At 33.5% G+C, this 20,856-nt stretch overlaps 2 protein-coding genes across 2 annotated transcripts; both read left to right on the top strand.

Moving 5' to 3' along the window:
* The first annotated feature begins 736 nt into the window (after positions 1 to 736).
* LOC149385035 (CURVATURE THYLAKOID protein) lies at positions 737 to 2,650 on the top strand. Its single transcript, XM_089626601.1, has 6 exons — positions 737 to 1,047; positions 1,554 to 1,648; positions 1,729 to 1,815; positions 1,981 to 2,043; positions 2,167 to 2,204; positions 2,395 to 2,650. The coding sequence occupies exons 1-6, from the start codon at positions 942 to 944 to the stop codon at positions 2,447 to 2,449; spliced, it is 444 nt and encodes a 147-aa protein (XP_089482727.1). The 5' UTR covers positions 737 to 941; the 3' UTR covers positions 2,450 to 2,650.
* An 8,630-nt stretch (positions 2,651 to 11,280) lies between these two features.
* Positions 11,281 to 19,607, top strand: GC5 (golgin Putative 5). Its single transcript, XM_089625233.1, has 20 exons — positions 11,281 to 11,572; positions 11,858 to 12,021; positions 12,554 to 13,569; positions 13,670 to 13,741; positions 13,867 to 13,941; positions 14,412 to 14,526; positions 15,627 to 15,688; positions 15,820 to 15,867; positions 15,942 to 16,226; positions 16,316 to 16,375; positions 16,481 to 16,564; positions 16,695 to 16,760; positions 16,830 to 16,928; positions 17,018 to 17,236; positions 17,905 to 18,016; positions 18,086 to 18,306; positions 18,432 to 18,491; positions 18,638 to 18,751; positions 19,126 to 19,200; positions 19,310 to 19,607. The coding sequence occupies exons 2-20, from the start codon at positions 11,865 to 11,867 to the stop codon at positions 19,328 to 19,330; spliced, it is 2,961 nt and encodes a 986-aa protein (XP_089481359.1). The 5' UTR covers positions 11,281 to 11,572; positions 11,858 to 11,864; the 3' UTR covers positions 19,331 to 19,607.
* Positions 19,608 to 20,856: the final 1,249 nt, after the last annotated feature.

The following is a 20,856-nucleotide window of genomic DNA, read 5'->3' as shown; positions in this document are numbered from 1 at the left end:
GGGCTTAAGTAAGAGCCCAAATGAAAACGTCCAATAATAATAATAAAAGCCCAATGAATATCCATACGTTACTTGTTAACACTATATTCAGACCCTATACCTATAGTATATACATACGTCAATTGTTAGGGAAAAAAAAAACAAGAAAGCAAAAATAAGTGTCCCTAATAAATAGCATATGATAATTATCATATAAATATAATTATTATATACAATAAAAAATCGCAATAATACAAAGAAAAACTAAATCTTAGATATATTTATATGTAGCTAATTTTTTTTATTCTAAACAAACACACATATTTATAAACATACGCGTTGTTTTTATAAACTATCATGCAGCATTATTTCCGTCGCAATTTCCGTGTTTTATCGAAATTTTCGTCGGTATCGCAATTTCCGTCGGCATTTTTTTAAGCAAATTTCCGCATTTTTTCCGTCGCAATTCCCATCGGTCACCGCAATTTCCGTTTTTTGAGGTCATCGGCACGAAATCAGCCGTCGGCATTTCAATCCTTGGTATCAACTAACGTCGTCAATTTGCACCGGCAGCAAATGCCTTCCAAAAAAAAAAAAAACTACAGTAGTCAATATAGTTTTATTTTTGCATCAAACTTTAGTCATATAGTTGGTAAATAGTTACGAAGCGTGAGTTATTCATAGAAACTTGGTTGTTAAAACTTAGAACTTAAAAAAAAACTAAAAAGGATTATTTTGACTATTTTTTGTGGTTCAGAAGAAATAGAACATTGAAGCCGCTCTTGGTCTCTGACTAAACGCCATCGCAAATCACAATCTTTCTTTGTCAAATCCGAATCTTTATCTTCAGTCTTCTTCAACCGCCAAGTTTAAAGAAAAAAAAAAATCGTTTGATTTATTAAATAATTAAGAATAGTATTTTTTTTTTTTTTTTTGGGTGTCATTTTGTTTCGAGTGCAGACATGGCTTCTTTCATTGTTGCGAATTTGCCTCCTCCGCCATTGTTGGTCCAAGGAAAGAAAACCCTCGCTTCAGCTTCTACCAAGCTTCCAGTTTCTCCCATGATAGGTAAGCCCAAATGTAACGAGTTAATTTTTTGGTTTTAGTTATTATATACAAAGAACCACAGTACGAGTTAATTTTTTGGTTTTTGTCTAACCTCAGTAAAGATATAAATAGAAACATTTTATGAAATCTGTGTTTAACTCTAACATCAGTAAAGATAGCAAATGATGTATATCTTCCATGCGCGTGAAAGAGACGAAGGACTTGGCAAAACTAGAGGGAAATTTCATATTTAGGACAAAAAGACAAACCCCCAGAAGAACTAATTGCCTCTTCCAAGTGTTTCCAAGAGGTTAAAGGCGAAATTGGTTTTTTACAAAGCTAAATGGAAAGAAGTATTATGTTGATGGGATTGGATCAAGTGTTCGGTTTGTTGAAATTCATAAGAGTGCTCTCTACTTGTATGAGATCTCAAGTTATGTCGAGTTTAAGAGATCGCGTCGCCCTTTTTCGGAAAGACGAGTTAGTGCGGAAAGTCTTTAATGGTTCGCTTATTTCTTACATTGCAGAGAGACAGACTCGTGTTTCTGTTATTGTCAGGGCTGCTGGGGAGAGTTCGGAGTCATCGACCTCTCTCAGCCTACCTAAGTCGGTTCAAAGCTTCGTAAGTGAAAAGTCGACGCGCTGTTCCGAGTAATAACACTGATAAATTGTGGTAGTGATGTGTGAGGTTGGGTTTCGCAGTGGGACAATTCTGAAGATAGGCCGGCTCTGATTGGGTTGGGTTTCGCAGGCGTGGTAGGACTATGGGCGACACTGAATCTGGTTACGGTAAAATCTTTAACGCTCTTGTAATGTTTTTAAGTAAATGAGTTGTGTAAATGGTATACACCAAAACAAAACCAATTGAAGGTATTGTATTAAAACACCAAATGTCATGAACTCTTTTTGACCGTTTTCTCATGAACCGATTTTGCCTTGTCGTGGCATGAGTAGACCATTGACAAGTTGCCTCTTCTCCCCGGCGTTCTAGAAGTTGTGGGCATTCTGTTTTCTTCAGTAAGTCCATTCTCTCTCTCTCTCTCTCTCTCTCTCTCTCTCTCTCTCTCAATGTCCGCGCAATAGCATCTTCTTGTGCTTTTCATATTCAAAGCCTGACACAAATCTCTCCTCACATTTCAGTGGTTTACCTATCGCTACCTCTTGTTCAAGCCCGATAGGTAAGCTCGGGAATTCTTTGTAGTTACCTTTCGGTTTCATTGAATTAACGGGGATTAGTAGACAAAGGTGACCGGTATATAGCTGTGCCTAATGCTCAGTTTATGTAAAAGGACTAGGAGCAAGTAGTGAAGTAGTCTCTCTTCTGTTATTCTGAAATGGCTTTCTTAAAATTCATTGCTTTCTCTACAGGGAAGAGCTTTTTCAAACCTGTAACAAGACGATCTTGGATATCTTGGGCCAGTAATCTCTGCTCCAATATGTTTGTCGATCGTATTATGGTTGTCAGTGTATATATTCTAAATTTAAGCTTAATTGTGATTTACATTACTGTTCCCCGTTGGCTCTTATTAGTTGGGGACTTTTGTAAGATTCCAATAATATTATAAGCACTGTGTAGTTGAGAATGTTTTCACGAGTTACCCAAAAAAATATCCGGATTATTTGATTTAAGAAGTCTAATATACTTAACGACTAGGCTGCATGATATATATATATTATATATATATATATATAAAGAAAATAACCAATTTAAACGTCTGACATTGCTATATAGCCAACATTTGATAAATCTTAAATAAATAGTCACTTTAAAACGTAAATTCTAAATAAATAGTCAACATTTGATATATGAAAGTGGTTATTTACCTAAAATTTAGGTTTGAAAGTGGTTATTTACCTAAAATTTAGGTTTGAAAGTGACTATTTTACCCGCAGACATTGTCACGGGTATTTTATTTTATCTAAAAATAATCTTACTTTATTGTGAGGCAAAGAATGAAGTAATGTTTTTTTATTTTGTTTTTTTTTATTTGTGTCCGTTAGGAAAATAATTAATTTAAACGTTTGATATTGCTAAATAGTCAACGTTTGGTAAAGTTTAGTTAAATATCAACTTTTAGACGTAAATCTTAGGTAAATAGCAGCTTTCATATACCAAATGTTGACTATTTACCTAAGATTTACGTATGAAGGTGGTTATTTATTTAAGATTTATCAAACGTTAACTATTTAGCAATGTCAAGCGTTTAAATTGATTATTTTTTTATTTATTTTAGCAATATGTTTAACAAGTACGTCTTTGACGAGTTTCTAATATTAAAAAGTAAAATAAATACTAGATCAAATCATTAGGCGTGCGTTTGATTGGGAGTAATGCAATGTAATCACATTCCCGAGAATGTCATTAAAGTAATAAGATTTTCAGGAATGTATGATTATAGTGTTTGGCTATAAAAGTTAATGTTTTAAATAGATTCATGAGAATGTTATTTAACGTGTTTGTTTTGACAAGGTAATGTAATATCTAATAAAAAAAATGCTCTTATGATAATTTATGTATGAAAAAATTAAGTTGTAGTATGAAAAAAATGCTCTTTGTGGTAATTTTGTATAATACAAAATAATTTTTATTTGGGATATGTGTCACTATTTTCTATGATAATTTATAGTACTTATTAATAATTTTTTTTTTTATTTTGACGATAAAGATTTGTGGTGGTCAATTTTTTTTTTCTTTTTACACAATAAGTGCAAGACGGAATAAAAAAAACTAAAAATTTGTACCATAAACAACACCATCACCAATAGACAATTAACTAAAGACCTATGATACTAATATAAAATTTATTAATTATGATATAAAATTTGATATAGAATAATTAATTAACAATGTACTATATATATATATATATATATTAGTTATATATATAATTATAACTGCTTATAACTACGTATATATTTTGACATGAGAATACTACATGATATATCCAATACATAATATATCCAATATATAATATATCTACCTATAATATATATCTTATATAATGTATATATATAAGTATACTATATAATATATAACGTATATATAATATCATATATATCTACTAGTATAAATTATTGTCATATATAATATATATATATATATATATATATATATATATAATCTAACATAACTGGTAAGTTATTTATATATAGTTATATACATACATATATACTTTCTTTTTAAGACTTGCTTAATAATAATAAAAGCACATTCCAATGGGGTGATAATCTGAATAACACATTTTTTGTGTTATTAGGATTAACCCATTTTAAGGTAATCTCATTACTTAGTTAATCACATTCTCGGGAATGTTTTTTAATATTATCCTCAATCAAATAAGGTAATTTTCAGATTCTCGAAAATGTGATTAACATTATCCCTAACCAAGCACACCCTAAGAGTAACGACAACAGACCTACAAATGAAATCAATTGATTTCACATGACAATGAAAGATTTCACGTGAGGCAAACATTGTTTCATTGTAATTTGTTGTAAGTTTGTTTTTAATAATTGATATTGTTATGTGACATTGGGAGTGCACTAAGATAAGATTTAATTGGTTGATGTTGTGAATAGTAAAATTCCATTCTCATTTATATTATATATATATATATATATATATATATATATATATGTGTGTGTGTGTGCTAGTTGAATCAAACACCCTCACGCAAGAGAATCCGTCGACAAAAAAAAAATCAACATAAAATGATTATTTCATGGCTATTGAGAATGAATAAAAAAGATGGTTTTGTTTCTCAATTTTTCTGATTTGCTTGCTCTTATGAAATCAATAATAGATCGAAAAGATTGAGAAAAATTAGTAATTCACAGAGATTGTTGAAAGATTCCTTGAAAAGTTAAGGATTGTAATTTTTTTATAAATCAAATGGATTCGGTCTGAGAGAGAGAGAGAGAGAGAGAGAGAGAGAGAGAGAGAGAGAGAGAGAGAGAGAGAGACGTGTAGCCCATTAACGTTGTCACGTGTCGACACCTTGTAAATTTTTTACTTTTTATTACATATACTAATTTCAGAAACGCGCAAAAAATAGAGAGATATTTCAGGAAGTAAAAAAAATCAAGAAAAAAGAGGGAGAAAAAAACAATAAAACATAGAGAGGTGAGAAAAATATTTTAAAGGCGTCACATGTCTCCATCTGGTGAAACCACGTGACGACTTCTTAAACAAATTTAGATGTGTAATAGATTATATATATATATATATATATATATATATATATATACGAGTTTTTTAGCATCGCGCTACGCGCGAATGATTTTAGCATATTATAAATGATAATAACAAGTAAAATTTGTAGAGGTTAATTTGTGTTATCAAGATTTGTAAACAATGGACACCAAAGAAACCGGCAATTAAGAAAAAAACCATTAAAAATCATAAACGAATAATAAAATGTAAAAAATTTATTTTGTACATTGATTAGACTTTCATGGGTAAATAAGACTTGCGTTCGTTTTCCAATGAAATATGGAGACACATATAAGGTGAAGGAAAATAAATATCAAAGAGAAACTAATAAAGAAAATATAAAACTAACATACACTCAAAATAATGTATGTTATTGATATAAGCTACGCTTGGTTGGAATTAAAAAGCCTTGTTTTTGTTTTTAGAAAAAACAAAACTGTTTATTCGGTGATTGGCAAAACTGTTTTTACAAAAAATTTCAAAAACGTTTTTAGATTTTGTACATGAGATAGAAAAGCTAGAATTCTTAGCTTTTAGAAAAAGTGTTTTTAAGTTTGGTATATAAATTACTGTAATATCATCGTACAAAATATTATTTATATATGTATATAAATAAGCATATCAATAATTATTATTTAATTATTAAGAACATGCCTATTTTAGTTTTTTTACTATAATATATTTATTTTACCAAACGCTAAATTAGTTTTTGTTACCAGCAACAACTGTTTTATAAACAGTTTACCAAACACTTTGTCATTTTTTTGAAAAAAACAGTTTTTTATAAAAGCAATTTTTAAAAAAACAAAGCTATGTCAAACGGGGCCATAGTATAATATAGCATTAGTAATTATGATTATAAAATACATAAAAAAAATTACACAAAATATATTGATGAGAGAGGGAGGAAAAAAACAATATATATAAAAAAAATTACAAAATAGATTGGAAAAAAACTAAAAAAAAAACGAACCAATGAAATATGGACACATATAAGGTGAAGAGAAATAAATATCAAAGAGAAAAAGAAAGAGAATCTAATAAAGAAAATATAAAACTAATATACACTCAAAATAATGTATGTTATCGATATAGTATAATATAGCATCACCAATTATGATTATAAAATAAAAAAAAATTATACAAAATATATTGATGAGAGAGGGAGAAAAAAAAACAATATACATAATTTTTTTTTTACAAAATAGATTGAAAAAAAAAACCCCTCAAAAAGGCAAAGACAAAAAAAAAAAAAAAAACCAACCGGAAAAGGCAAAGGCAAAAAAAAAAAAAAAGGCCGCCACGTGTCGCCTCCTGGCGACGCCACGTGGCGGCCCCAGGATGAAAGTTGGGGGAGAGTTCCTCTTTATTATCTATGTTATAGATATATAAATATATAATGATTGTGGGGTCTAAAGTTCTAAATAACAATGAACCAACATTTACAATCGAATTTTTCTAAATTAGGAGGCAAGATAATTTAGATACACTGGAGAGAACAGAGGGAGAGAGTGCAAGATTCTGATGAGATAAAAACCGTAGACAACAATATTTTAATTTAACTAAATTATTAAGATTACAATACTGATTAAATAAAGATTTAAAATGCCTTAAAAGTCTCCTTGAGGCATTCGTAATTCCTCCTCATCCATTTTTATTGGTGTCCAATATTTGATGAGACATTCAATCTTATGCCACTTATCAGCTTCCATTCATGCCATGTCATGATGTGATCCCACGTGCAAAGAAACAAAGGCGCTTCAAGGAGTTGATTCCGAATTCAAGAGTTGAAAACTTCAAAGAAGAGTTTCATGGCTTAAGCGAAGATGAATGGAATAAATACAAAGACAAGGGCAAGGAAATCGGAATCGAAGAAGGGGAGAGCTTATTCACGTCATTCAAGCTGTTACCGGGGTTAAGTTGGAGTATTTTAAAAGTGTTTTTGAGTTTTATTTATGTTAAATGAAGCCCATATGTGTTAGGTATTAAGTTAGCATTTTAATTTCAATGTTATTAGGCCTAAATAATGTCTTCTAGACCCATTTAAGGAGGTTTCATGAATGGGAACTCAGATTACAATTTTTAAAAACTTGTGAGAATTTACTCTCTATCTCTTTGGTTCGTCTAAGAACTACTCGAATCCTTGCAAAGCAGTGCTTGTGAGATTTCGATCCCGACTCATCAGACAGTCTTTCGCAGCCGTTCGTGGCGTCTTTCATTCCACCCTCGTTTCTAATACATAGAACGATCTGCCGCTGTGCTATTTAGGAATTGGGTCTCGGAGCAAGTCGATCGAGGTTCATATCAATGTCACTCCTTCAAGAATCAATCAAAGATTCAAGTTCAATTTAATTATGCATTGATGTAGCTAATATCCAATAAATATTCAAATAATAGCTAGGTATTAAATGATATGCGGAATTTTGGAGTACTATTGGATGAACGAGTCAACATGGGCTCGTTTCATCCGGACTCCTTAGTTCGCAACTAGGTCAGGTTTAAATTATGAACCCAAAATACATTTTGGATTTATCTCGGGGAGATAAACATGTTTAAGAGTAAAAAAAAGACTTTACACAAATATATAAAAATTCATAAATGACTACATTGGGAAAGAGAATATTTAGTTTCTCTACTCTTCCATTATCTCAATTAAGATATTTTATTTTTACCTAACCCAAAAAAACTCTAACATATTTCTCTCTCTTTCTTTCTCTATTCTCTCGTGCCTCTCTAATTCTCCATATTTTCACCTGATATTTTCCTTCCCCCTTTCTCTCTCTCACATATGCAACAAGCTCTGACGTCGCCCAAGCTTCGACCACAGCTCCGACCACTTACACGACGCTCCAACAACAACTTCGACCAGTACCGCAACAAGCTCCGACCTCTCTCTTTCTCTTTTGGTAAGTTTCTTTATTTTTTTTTCGTTAGGTATAACGAGTATTAAGTTTGGGTAGTTCATGTTCGAGTTGTTCAAACGGATCTAAATATTTGTTTGTTAACTATTGGCCAAATCTATTAGATTTGTTAGCAATTTTGCCCAAAAATAACTACATAATTCTGGGTTTCGGTTGAAGATTTTATAGCTATATTAACATGCAATATAGTTTTTATGACAATGTTGTCACGAAATCTTCAACTGAAACCCAAGTTGATTAAAAGATTTCGTGACTATGTTGTCACGAAACTACGTTTCAATGTTGCATATGGTTTGTGACTATGTTGTCAGAAAATGCATATGTTTCTAGACTATGCTGTCAAGAAAAGCATATGTTTCGCGATTATGTCAACATAATCACGAAACATATGCTTTTCTTGACAACTTAGTCAGGCAACATATGCATTTTGTGACTAAGTTGTCAAGAAACATATGCTTTCCTTGACAATGTAATCACAAAAAATATATCGAGTCAAGTATTGCACACAATTTAGCATATTTTATTCAATGAACTAATTTATTGAGTATTAGGCCTGATAGTTTTATTCATGACCTCTATATAAAAGCATGTAGTTGTATATTTCTCTAAGAAATCTTATACACTAATTTTACATATGTGATACACATAACTACAATGAGATTAAATCATAACATTTATTATCTAGATATCATTCTACAACGTGAAACCTTAATAAAATACAATAGCGACTTATACAAATTTTAAATGGGATTAAGTAATTTACAAAATACTCATGAGATGTAACCACTCCGAGCTCAATACACAATTTTACCTCAAGACATTCCATGCTACATAGTGTTATTCGATACGTTCCATAACACGCATATGCAAACCATAGAGTCTAACTCTTTTGTCACAAAAAATGACATTATCACTTGTTCCTAAAAGTTACTAAATGGATACGAATATCTCGTTCGGCCAATATATTTTAAAATCTATGCATGAATAGCACGATATATGTTCTTTGATTACGAGTCACATGACCTGGACAAATTTTGATGAAATGTGTTGTTTAACAAACTGCTATGACACACATATCAAAATAACTATTATGGTCATATGAGAGTTTATCCAAATCTGAGGCCGGCCTAAAATTCTAGTTCATATCCTTAGACAATTTGATTAATTTGTGAAATAGCTAGTTAAAAATTGAACACTTATTTTTGATAAGTTTGAAATATGATCACGACAAAATGAGATTTATAAATATAAAATTCAGATTCCTCAAAATAGAGTTAATGTTCGCTCACCTAAGGATTGGTTCCAAAATAAGTAAATTGTTGACCCTTACGTAATATGATTTTTGAAACTTTTGATAGTTAAGGATTTACGTCAACAAAATCATTTTCTTGAGAATCAATGATAGTTAAGGCTAGTATATCACATGAAGGGTGTATATATATAATACACATGCCTCATCATAAGAAGAACAAAAAAGATTTATGATCATGTAAATGACATGATGTAAAGACCATATTTAAACAATCAAACTATTGGGTTTAATAACATAAAAGAGTGTTATTTCCAATTATTAGTTGTAATAACAATGAAATTAATAAAACATCTAAAAGTGAAAATATATTTTGTCTTTCATTTGTGTTTACTGTAGGTTGAGTTATTAGCTCAATAGTTCACAACCATCACAATTGACAAGAAGAATTGGGATATTCCGTACTAATGTCTAATTATTGCACACAAAATTTGTAGTTTAACTACGACATATTTTATGTTCGTAAATAAGTATATCAATGAATATATATTGATTATTCAAAAAAATAATACTTACCTAATTTCTAATGGTCGATTCTATTTTAGTCAAATTTGCTTATACAAGAAAAATAAAAATAAATTATAATTTTTCATACCGAATCCAGAGGAAGAAAGGCTCGAGCGTGAAGTTCGAACGTTAGTATCAATAAAGTCCAGTAAAAGAGGTCCGAGAATAAGCATCAACAAACACCCATACATAAAGCCCGCCTCAACCCCGTATATGAGGTTTGCCCCCAACCCCGAATAAGTCTAGATATGGAGGTTGGCTCGTCATAGAGTTCGGACCATTACCCCGAGAATGAGCCTTGCCACAGAGGCAAAAATCCCGCATCCTTAAGCAGGCTCGACTTGAAAGTTTGATTCTCATCTTGAAGATGGACCCGATACGAAGAATAGAGAAATAAGATGAAGGTAATCTAGTTGATCGAGCTCAATATAAGAAACTTGTCGGTAAATTGATTTATCCATCCCATACACGACCCAACATTGCATTAAGTTAGTTTATGCAATGTCCATCCGTTGAGCACTTCAACGGTAATCTTGAAAATGGATTTTTTTTTTTTTTTTTTTTTTTTTTTTTTTTTTTTTTTTTTGCAAGGAATCAGAGCCAAAGAGTAAATTTTTTAACTCATGCATGTAGACTAAGTTGACTATAGGATATCCGGTGAATTTCATGGTATGAGATTTTGCGGTTTCTGTAAACCATATTCTTAGAGAGGTGGTTAAACAAATTTTTACAATAAGAAAATCTAGTTAAACTCATAATTTTTTTTATTTTACTAATTTAAAATATATGCATACATAATCCTTAAATATTATTTGTTCGCTTCAAATCAAAAAAGAAAATTTTCATAAATAACTTAAAACATGCATCACTTTTTATATTTCACTCATCATTTTAAAATATCTCACTAGTAACCACTTCTTTTATTTTTTTTTCCGACCAAAAATACCTTTATGTTTAAGAAATTTAGTCAACAATTATCGAAATCCGATCACCAATTATTGAATCTGATCACAAATTATGAAAATCTGGTCAACAACTATTGAAATATGATTAACTATTATTAAAATCTGGTAAAAAATTATTGAGAAATGGTCAATAATTATTGAAAGTCTGATTATCTGTTATTGAAATCTAGTTAACCGTTATTAAAACGATTATTTATAAAAATGAAAAGTTCAGTACTAATATTAAAGAAAATTACGAAAAACCAAAAAATTACGAAAACGGTTACTTTCGACTATTTCCACGAATAAGAATTGTAGGTGAGTTATATTCTAGATGAATATCTTAATCCCATTGATAACCAAGTAACCTTATGATTAAGAGAGAGAGAGAGAGAGAGAGAGAGAGAGAGAGGAGAGCCTTTTAGCTCATTAACAGCAGTATCAGATCGATCGACCCCCGGTGTACTTCACCAGCGAAGAGAAACTATTTTTTTTTTCCCCCAATTTCCTTATACCAAAACTCCAATTTCTCACACAGAAGAAGCGCTGAAATTTCTTCTCTCTCTCTCTCAACAAACTATAACTCACCATGACTTGAGTCACAAACCCTCTGACCTTTGTTCTTCCTGACTGAATCGGACCGCTCAACCAGGTATTTCTTTCTAAATGTCACCATTTCGTTTTCATGAGTTTTGTCTCCTCGGAATTGCCATTATTTGATTCGAATTTGTTCGATTCCGATCTATTTCCTGCTGTGTTGTTGGTACCAATTCTCTGCTGATCGTTTGTATAATAATATTGCACGACTTTGATCTCGTTCTTTCGCTAAAAAAATATGAAGTTTTTGGATTTTTATTCTGGTGTACGTGACATCGACGCATTTGAATTGATGGCATTTCAATACTGAATTGAACTGAATCTGGGTTTGATTGTGTAGCCTGAAAATGGCGTGGTTTAGTAGCAATATATCTTTGGGCAACATTGCCGATCTCGCTGGAGGGGCGGTGAATAAGCTCCAGGAGAGTGTAAAGAGCATCGAGAAGAATTTTGATACTGCTCTCGGATTCGAAGAGAAAGACAAGGCCGAATCGAGCAATGATGGTAATTATGTGGTTGATAATTTTTATCCGTAGACTTATGTCCTTATATAAATATGAAGATATATATTGGAATTTGCGTATGCATGTTCATATTATTTTTTCATACTTTTTATCCCTGTAGTTCAATCTCTGGTAAACGTTCCTTGTTCCGAGGTCCTGGTAATATTGCATTTGTAAAATGAGTGAAAGTGACAATAATAACTGCTATAGGTAATTGATGCAAAACAAAGAGTAACTAATAACTAAATACTTTGGGGTGTAATTTCATTAACAGAAATTAGCAGTATGGGCTATTTTTCGACCATTGCCAAGGTAATGCTTAAGCCTGAAGTATGTATAAGTCAGAAATATTTTTGAATTGCCGTCAAGTAATACAGTTTCAACTTTAGTGAGTGAAGTTATTTGATGAGGTGGAGTGGTTATTTATGAACAAATTTGTGCATGTTTCTGTTCTCGATTTCCCAATGGACGAAGAATCTGTGCTATGGTTTAGCGTTAGTGTTATGTATCATCACTTATTGTTTGCCTTTTAGCTTCAGGAATATGGACTTCATCGACTGACAGGAAAGCTCTATTTAATCCTGTTATGGCATTTATGGGGCAGAATAATGAGGAAGAGGATGCTGACTTGTCGCAAAACCCTGAATCTCAGACGTCTTCTGAATTTATAAAAAAATCAGAAGAGGATGAATCTCCACAACATTTGTCTATATCGGAGGATAAACGAATTGAAAGCGATGAGCCAGCAGATTCTGCCACAGAGAAGACTGTTGCTGAAGAAGAAAGCAGGGTTGGTTCTGAAGAGACAGATGAGGAACATCCGGGAATGGTTGATGGAGAAGGTGCTGTTAAGTTAAAACTTGAAGAAGTTGAAACTGAAATGCCTTTGGTGCCTGTTGAGCACTCTGAAGCCATTATAGTAAAAAACTTTGAGTCATCAGTCTCTCTAGAAAGTTCGGTCAAGAAAGAGATGCCAGAAATAGGAGGTTTAAGTGGTTCAGAACAAGTGCAAGAGAATTCAAGATCCATTGACAACGAAGATGGTACCTCCATTGTGCCTGACCAGTTAGACAACGTTATCAGTGTGCCTGAGAACGTACATGAACAAATAGCTGAACCAGAAAGCAAAAATGAAGAGAACATGCAAAATGAAGAGAGTGTAGATATGGTATCTACGAGTCAATCTGAGGGATTTCCCGATGCTAAGACCAGCGATACAGCAGAGCCCTGTGTTTTACATTCTGTTGTTGCTGAGGCGGCAGGTGATAGTGATGGAAGATCTTCTGATAGCGACCTGCATGTGACACACCTTAAAGATGAATCAATTAATGCTGTTCCTGAAGATGTTATAGAGGAAAATAACACAAACATTAAAGAAGGCGAAGTGGAGGAGCATGTTGTTAATACACAACAACACATTTCAGAACCAGATTTGGGATCAGAAACTCATAAATCCGATTCCCCAGATTCTGTGCATGAATTGAAGAAGTTAAAAAAGGAGATGCAAATGATGGAAAATGCGTTGCAAGGTGCTGCAAGACAGGCTCAGGTGTGGGATGAAATGACCTTTGATCAACTTTGTGCATCCTGCGTCTGTGCCCCATCTGATTAAACTTCTCGAGTGATGACTTTACTTTGAATTTTTTCAGGCAAAGGCTGATGACATAGCTAAGCTAATGAATGAAAACGAGCAATTAAAAGCTGTGGTTGAGGAGTTGAAGGTTGTTTTTCTTTCCTGCTAAACAAGTTTGTGTATTCATTTATAGTTTTTCGATTCATTCCCACTAGTTGACAAGATAATGTCTAAATTTCTATGTTTTAATGCTGAGATTTATGTATTAATCAGAGAAAACCAAGTGATGCTGAAATTGAGACTCTGAGGGAGGAGTACCATCAGAGGGTTGCAACTCTCGAAAGGAAGGTATGCCTATGCATGCCCTTTTTTTATTTAATAACAATGGGTATCCAGAGTCCAGACTAAGCCCACGAAGCCCGAGCAGCTCGACCGGGAGACCTTTCAGTTGCCCCAAGTTTTTGAGTTTATGGGATTCATGCCTGTTTTTATATCACTAATAATCTACCCTCAAAGGCATATTATAAACGATAAGATGTGCTCACAACATTATGTTTTGTTCTAGGTGATTTTACTCCTCAAAAAAATTTGGGCTCTTGATAGTTGTACAGTAGTCGTGGTTGATCAATCTGCTTTACGGTTTCTCATGGATCGTGATGTGGACTGTTTTTCGTAGAACCTAACTGTATTGAAATGTTAAACAAAAGGGAATTTTAGTAAAAAGTTTAGATGAGTACTTTTCATTCAATTGTTGCGCGCGAGACACTATTCTATACTTCTGCAATTAATACAAGCCTCCTTGCTGTCCATGATTGTAGGTTTATGCTCTGACAAAGGAAAGGGATACTCTTAGGAGAGAACAGAATAAAAAAAGCGATGCAGCTCATCTTTTGAAGGAGAAAGACGAAATTATTAACCAGGTTATGGCTGAAGGTAATGATGCAAGGAGTAACTTGCAGATATCTAACTTGTATGTTTCAATTTTAAGTTGTGGTAAGCACACACGCATTTGTGTAATCCCTGCCAATCATGCACGCGGATCCCAGTGGAACTAGTGTAAATGGAGGGCTGTGGCTGAACAGTCACCTCTTTCCTTGCATATCTCAAGGTTCATGCATTAGGCACATGCCAATTGCGATAAGGTGAGTATGCATGGGATTTCAGGTTCTCCTAATAGGGCTGTGTTACAGATGCTTTCGATGGCAAGTCCTACCAACAAAATATCTGTAACATTTGTCCCTAAGAGGGGCCGCAGGCCAAGTAGTGGGATTTCGGTCTACGTTTATTTTCCGTCAATAATTACGACATTTATTTAGGTTGTTTAAATTACGGCATTTAATATGTGTCTTGAGTTTTAAACTAATGGGCTAGCCCACTTGTAATTCAACCTACTTATATTTTTTGAGGGGAAAAAGAAATCTTTTATTAATGAAAAAAAAGATTGTTACCAAATAAGCTATGACGGGACTGTCCTTCCTAGTCCGGACCCTGGTTAACCAACATGCCAGTCCGAGAAAGGGGAACAATCGTCACCAGTACATATGAAACAAAATGCAAATGACAAGATAATAATGTGCAGGACCAATGTCGAAGATCTGCCATTGACAAATCCTTGAAATCCAGATACGAGGCCAAAAGCCACGGTGCATTATTTTGATTTATCAACCTACTTATAAATAGGTCCTTTTGATTAATGAAAAACCGTCTTTCGACCAAAATCCAATTCAGGGTTAGTCTCTCTAAATTGGAGAGGCTGAACCATGAGAAAACACAGCAGCAAGTTCGAATTGCATGTACGATGGTTGAATTACGAGATTGAAATCCCAGGGTTGTACATCTTCTAGGATATAGATTTGAGAGGAGAGAGTTTTTTTTGGTTCTTTCAACTGCTATTTGCTTTATCTGGATATGGATTTTCTTCCCTTGGCTTCTGTGTATTGAAAGGAAGAAAGAGGCTTTTTTTTTTTTTTTTTTTTTTTTTTTTTTTTTTTTTTCACTTGATTCTGAATTTCTTATAATCATAATATATACAGGTGAAGAGCTTTCAAAAAAACAGGCTGCTCAAGAGGGTCATATTAGAAAATTAAGATCTCAGGTACGGAGGGGGGGGGGGGGGGGTGGGTAGAAACTTCAGTTTTTATGAATTTATTATGATTTTGTGTGGTTGTACTTGTTTTATTCTAAATTTATTATGAATTTTTTTTTCTTCTGTTTGGCGAAAGCTAGATCAGGGAGCTTGAGGAAGAGAAGAAAGGATTGACAACCAAGCTTCAGGTAATTAGGTCCATTCACAATGGATTTTACTGCTGTAGAACAAGCAATTGATAATTTTGTCATTCTAACTTCAGGTGGAAGAGAGTAAAGTTGAAAGTATCAAGAGAGATAAGACAGCTACAGAGACGCTGTTGCAGGAAACTATTGAAAGACACCAATCAGAACTTTCATTGCAAAAGGACTTCTATACTAATGCTTTGGCTGCTGCCAAGGAGGCTGAAGCTTTAGCAGAGGCACGAATCAACAATGAGGCCAGAACTGAACTGGAGACTCGTCTTAGGGAGGCTGAAGAACGTGAATCTATGCTGGTTCAGACGCTTGAGGAATTGCGGCAAACTCTAAGTAGAAAGGAACAACAGGTTTGGGTTGAGCTGGTTTTAATTTCTGCTACGGTCCATAAATTGGCTGAAATTCAGTACATTACTCATTTTCACTGTTACCTGTGTAGGCTGTTTTTAGAGAAGACACACTTCTTAGGGACATCGAAGATCTTCAGAGGCGTTACCAAGTGTGTAAAACTTTTTTAACTACGTTTGTTCATTACAAAGGATTGCCCCTGTTTTTCGTAGAACGGGTATTCTTTCGATCTTTATCGTGCTGTTGTTTTATTTAGGCAAGTGAGCGCCGTTGTGAGGAATTGATTACACAAGTTCCTGATTCTACAAGGCCTCTTCTAAGACAGATTGAGGCCATGCAAGTGAGTGCATTTTCCATTTCATTTTTTTGAAAACGTTTTCACTGGATATATTTGCATTGCTGAGGCTGCCTTTCGTTTCCTCTTGTTAATTATGTCCGTCTTTGATTGTTATTTTCTTTATCGATTACAGGAAACAATTGCACGGAAAGGAGAAGCTTGGGCAGCTGTAGAGAGATCTCTTACCTCCCGGTTCCAGGTTTGTGTTTATTCTTCAGGTTACCGTTGCTTGAAAACAGTATCTTACTTATCCTTCTTGATCCCATAGGAGGCTGAGGCCAAAGCCGCAGCTGCAGAGGAAAGAGAACGATCTGTGAATGAACGTTTATCACAAACCTTATCACGGATCAATGTTCTCGAGGCTCAGGTTTTTCTCGTCTTTATGCATCGTGTATTTGTTGAAAAATAAGGGATTTCACCAGCTTGGAAGTTACTTAAAACCGAAATACATTCCAGATTTCTTGCCTTAGAGCTGAACAGACACAACTGAGTAAGTCTCTTGAGAAGGAGAGACAAAGGGCAGCTGAAAATAGACAGGAGTACCTTGTCGCAAAGGAGGAAGCTGACACACAGGAAGGACGTGTGAACCAACTTGAAGAAGAAATTAGAGAACTCAAGCGGAAACAAAAGCAAGATCTGCATGAGGCTCTAAGTCATAGAGAACAACTACAACAGGTAATGCTTCTATCCCAGCTGTTTGCGTGAAAGAAAGAGGCTTGTATGTACCAGTAGTTTTATTTGAACCATGCACATTCCGACTTGGAAAATTTTGCTAGGTGTTACATAAAATGTACAACACCCTCTTAATCCCCAAATTTGTATTTTTCATCGATGCATTACCGGTTTTCGTCAGATTTGTTTTGATGATCTATATAAAAAGTGTCTGTTTCTTAAAAAAAAAAAAAAACTGTTCACAAGCTTGGTTTATGAGTAAAGGCAAGAAAAGCAAGAGATTGGTGAACTATGTAGTTTTTAATTTTTGTTAATGATATACCATGCTTTATCCTATCATTTCACATTGTTTTTCTCTTTAAGAATTTTTCTTCTTTTATTTCAAATTGTTTCTATTGACTTGTTGGGAAGAGGACATTTTCTTAGTATGTGAGTGTGCCTAGTTTATTTATCATTTACGAATACGAGAAGCATGTAAAGGGTGAGTTAGTTGACATTCGATAAAAAAAAGAGAAGATATTTTCTGAAATAGATTGAGCTACAAGACGCAGCGTATAATTATAGCCTATTGAGGGTTATTGTTTCCTCTATGTATCTTCTTTGTGCCCTCTTTGTTTTTTAGTGGTTTGTGTAACTCCACTTCCCTTAACTTAACCCTCCAATTTCTTCAGGAGTTGGAAAAAGAGAAAGCTGCGCGATTAGATTTGGAAAGGACAGCTCGTGTCCATTCTGCTGCTGCATCTGATCAAACTTCTATAAGGCAGAGTTCTGCATTTGAGAATGGTAATGGTCTTTGATATATGAAATAAATATATTATGTGGTTTGTGGTATTAAGTTTCTACCATTTACAGGTAGCTTGAGCCGGAAACTTTCAAGTGCAAGCAGCCTCGGTAGCATGGAGGAAAGCCATTTTCTTCAAGCATCATTGGACTCGTCCGACAGTTTATCTGAGAGAAGGAATGCTGGAGAGGCTTCTATAAGCTCATATTACATCAAGAGCATGACTCCTGGCGCTTTTGAAGCTGCCCTCCGCCAGAAGGAGGGTGAACTTTCATCGTACATGTCACGTTTGGTGTGTTTTCTTTTCTCCCAATCCGACATATATAACTACTATTCCGGATATGCATGTACCATATATATCGTCTTTCTTGTTTCTTTACGAATTCAAGACTCTTTGCTTACCATAATTTACTTCAGGCGTCAATGGAAGCTATTCGGGATTCCCTTGCTGAGGAGTTGGTCAAAATGACTGAGCAGGTTCGTCCTATTATTAAACTCTCTACTGCCCCTGCATTATGGTTTTTATTTAATTTTAAATGGTCAGATGTCATCTATATATTCGCATGAATTCCATGTCTGTCTACTTTTCGAACCGAGATGAAAAAATGCATGTACGCTGGCAGTGTGAAAAGCTACGGGCAGAGGCTGCAACGTTACCTGGCATACGGGCAGAGCTAGAATCACTGAGGAGGAGGCACTCTGCTGCATTGGAGCTAATGGGTGAACGTGATGAGGAGGTATACAAAGCTTTTGTTTCTTCATATTTGGGCCTGGTAGCTCGGAACTGTTGGAATCTATCGCAGTTTCAATGTTATTTGATTGTTGTGCTTTAAAAGAAAAGGAAAGCTTCAAATACGCCATAACTCCTATGCAATCAAATTTAATATTTTCTTTTTTAGAAACTAACTCCTGTGGTATCTAGCATCAGGAAAATCTTTCTTTCTCTAGTTTTGATTGATTCTATTAAATCTTTCTAGTAAAGCCCAAGTATTTAGTTCACCACAATGCCTTGCTAGCTGTATATTTGGCATTTTATTGGTTAGGGACTTTCTTCTCATATTAGCTCGGATTCTATCGAAATCTTGATTGTGGAGTGTTGCTTTGTGTGTAGCTGGAGGAACTCCGAGCTGATATCATAGACTTGAAGGAGATGTATCGGGAGCAAGTAAATATGCTTGTTAATAAGGTTAGTTTACCCTGCAAGTTTAGTAGAATGTGTTCCTTCCTTCTTTTTCATTTTTCCCACTCTATATGTGCCGAGTATTTTTTTTGTATTCATGCGCACCTATTCACAGATCCAGAACATGAGTCCATAAAACGAAATTCAGAGTGCACAAGGTATGAAGCTTATAGGAAACTTGGGTAAATGCCATCGGCTGCTCGAGTAAATTTTCTCCAACCCCATGCTTGTGTTTGTCAAAAGCGAGTAGCCTAGAATGGGGTTTCTTCTTTTACGGACATTATATCTTATATAACAATGGACCTAGCTGTATATCATGAATCTTGCTATCACAGTCAATAGACTTGTAAGAAAGTCGAGCTTTCATATTGATTTATTATTTGTAATAAACAGTATTCTCTTTTCTTCTTTTCCTTCAAAGAAGATATATTTTGCTGGTCGCTTCGTGTAAGGTACGCAAGAAAAAGTAACTATTCTATTCAAGAATATCATATCAAAATGGACGGCCGTAGCTTAGTTTACCACTTAGCTAACTGGTAAGCACCTCCATATATAAGAGGAGGTTGTAGGTTTTACCAAAAAAAAAAAAAGGTTTTTGGAAAGGATAATATATATATATATATATATATATATATATATATATATATATATATATATATATATATATATATATATATTGTAGGTTTTACCAAAAAAAAAAAAGGTTTTTGGAAAGGATAATATATATATATATATATTGTAGGTTTTACCAAAAAAAAAAAGAAAAGGTTTTTGGAAAGGATAATATATATATATATATTGTAGGTTTTACCAAAAAAAAAAAGAAAAGGTTTTTGGAAAGGATAATATATATATATATATATATATATATAAGAGGAGGTTGTAGGTTTTACCAAAAAAAAAAGGTTTTTGGAAAGGATATATATATATATATATATATATATATATATATATATATATATATATATATATATATTTTATTAAATCAGAATTCTAAAATGAAACACCAGTGTAATGTGAAACACTGATCGTCTAAAGGTCGAGTTGAGTCCATGGGGAGTGGCTTCTTACCAATTAGAAAGAGTAAAAATATATTTTTTTAGACCTCAAAACTAGAAAAAAATAACTTAGTAGAACCTTTTATGTTTAAAGTATATGAAATTAGACTTTTGACCATTTTTTGAACAAAACAGTCCTTGAATGTATTTTAAACATTATATTCTCCTCTTTTTTTTTTTTTTTTTTTTTTTTTTCACTTCACTCTCTCACTCTAAAACTTGGATTCTCTCTAAAAAGTGGATTTTGTATAAAATGATGATTTGTATGTTTAGCTGTGTTGACTTAATGTTTACTTGGATTTTAAATTGATTTATGGTTGATTTGGGATTGATTTACATTAGATATAAGGTTTTTGCGTTTAAAAATTGGGATTTTTTTGGTGTCGTTTGAGATGGTTTGAGTATGGTTAGAGATAGTATTCATAGAGGTTTAGCGACGGTTTGAGTGTGGGTTGTGGCGGTTTTGGTGTGGTTTTGAGACAGTTTTAGATTCGTGATAGTTTGGGTGGTTTGTGGCGGATTGGGCGTGGTTTGAGACAGTTTGAATGTGGTTTAAAGATAGTTTGTGTGGTTTGAGACAATTTGAGCGTGTTTGGTGATAAAT

The sequence above is a fragment of the Urtica dioica genome, chromosome 9 (genome assembly GCF_054948205.1).
Source record: "Urtica dioica subsp. dioica isolate 48M chromosome 9, U.dioica_male_clone48M_v1_H2, whole genome shotgun sequence".
In the NCBI taxonomy this organism is placed as follows: Eukaryota; Viridiplantae; Streptophyta; class Magnoliopsida; order Rosales; family Urticaceae; genus Urtica; species Urtica dioica.
Note: the sequence above shows the minus strand (reverse complement) of the source record. Positions and strands in the feature narration are given on the sequence as shown.

Excerpts from the sequence above, each read along its gene's own strand:
- LOC149385035 (XM_089626601.1), top strand. The coding sequence starts at position 942 with ATGGCTTCTTTCATTGTTGCGAATTTGCCTCCTCCGCCATTGTTGGTC. Across the intron at positions 1,816-1,980 it reads CGACACTGAATCTGGTTACG|ACCATTGACAAGTTGCCTCT; the intron begins GTAAAATCTTTA and ends TGGCATGAGTAG. Across the intron at positions 2,205-2,394 it reads CTCTTGTTCAAGCCCGATAG|GGAAGAGCTTTTTCAAACCT; the intron begins GTAAGCTCGGGA and ends CTTTCTCTACAG.
- GC5 (XM_089625233.1), top strand. The coding sequence starts at position 11,865 with ATGGCGTGGTTTAGTAGCAATATATCTTTGGGCAACATTGCCGATCTC. Across the intron at positions 15,868-15,941 it reads GATTGACAACCAAGCTTCAG|GTGGAAGAGAGTAAAGTTGA; the intron begins GTAATTAGGTCC and ends TTCTAACTTCAG. Across the intron at positions 16,376-16,480 it reads ATCTTCAGAGGCGTTACCAA|GCAAGTGAGCGCCGTTGTGA; the intron begins GTGTGTAAAACT and ends TGTTTTATTTAG.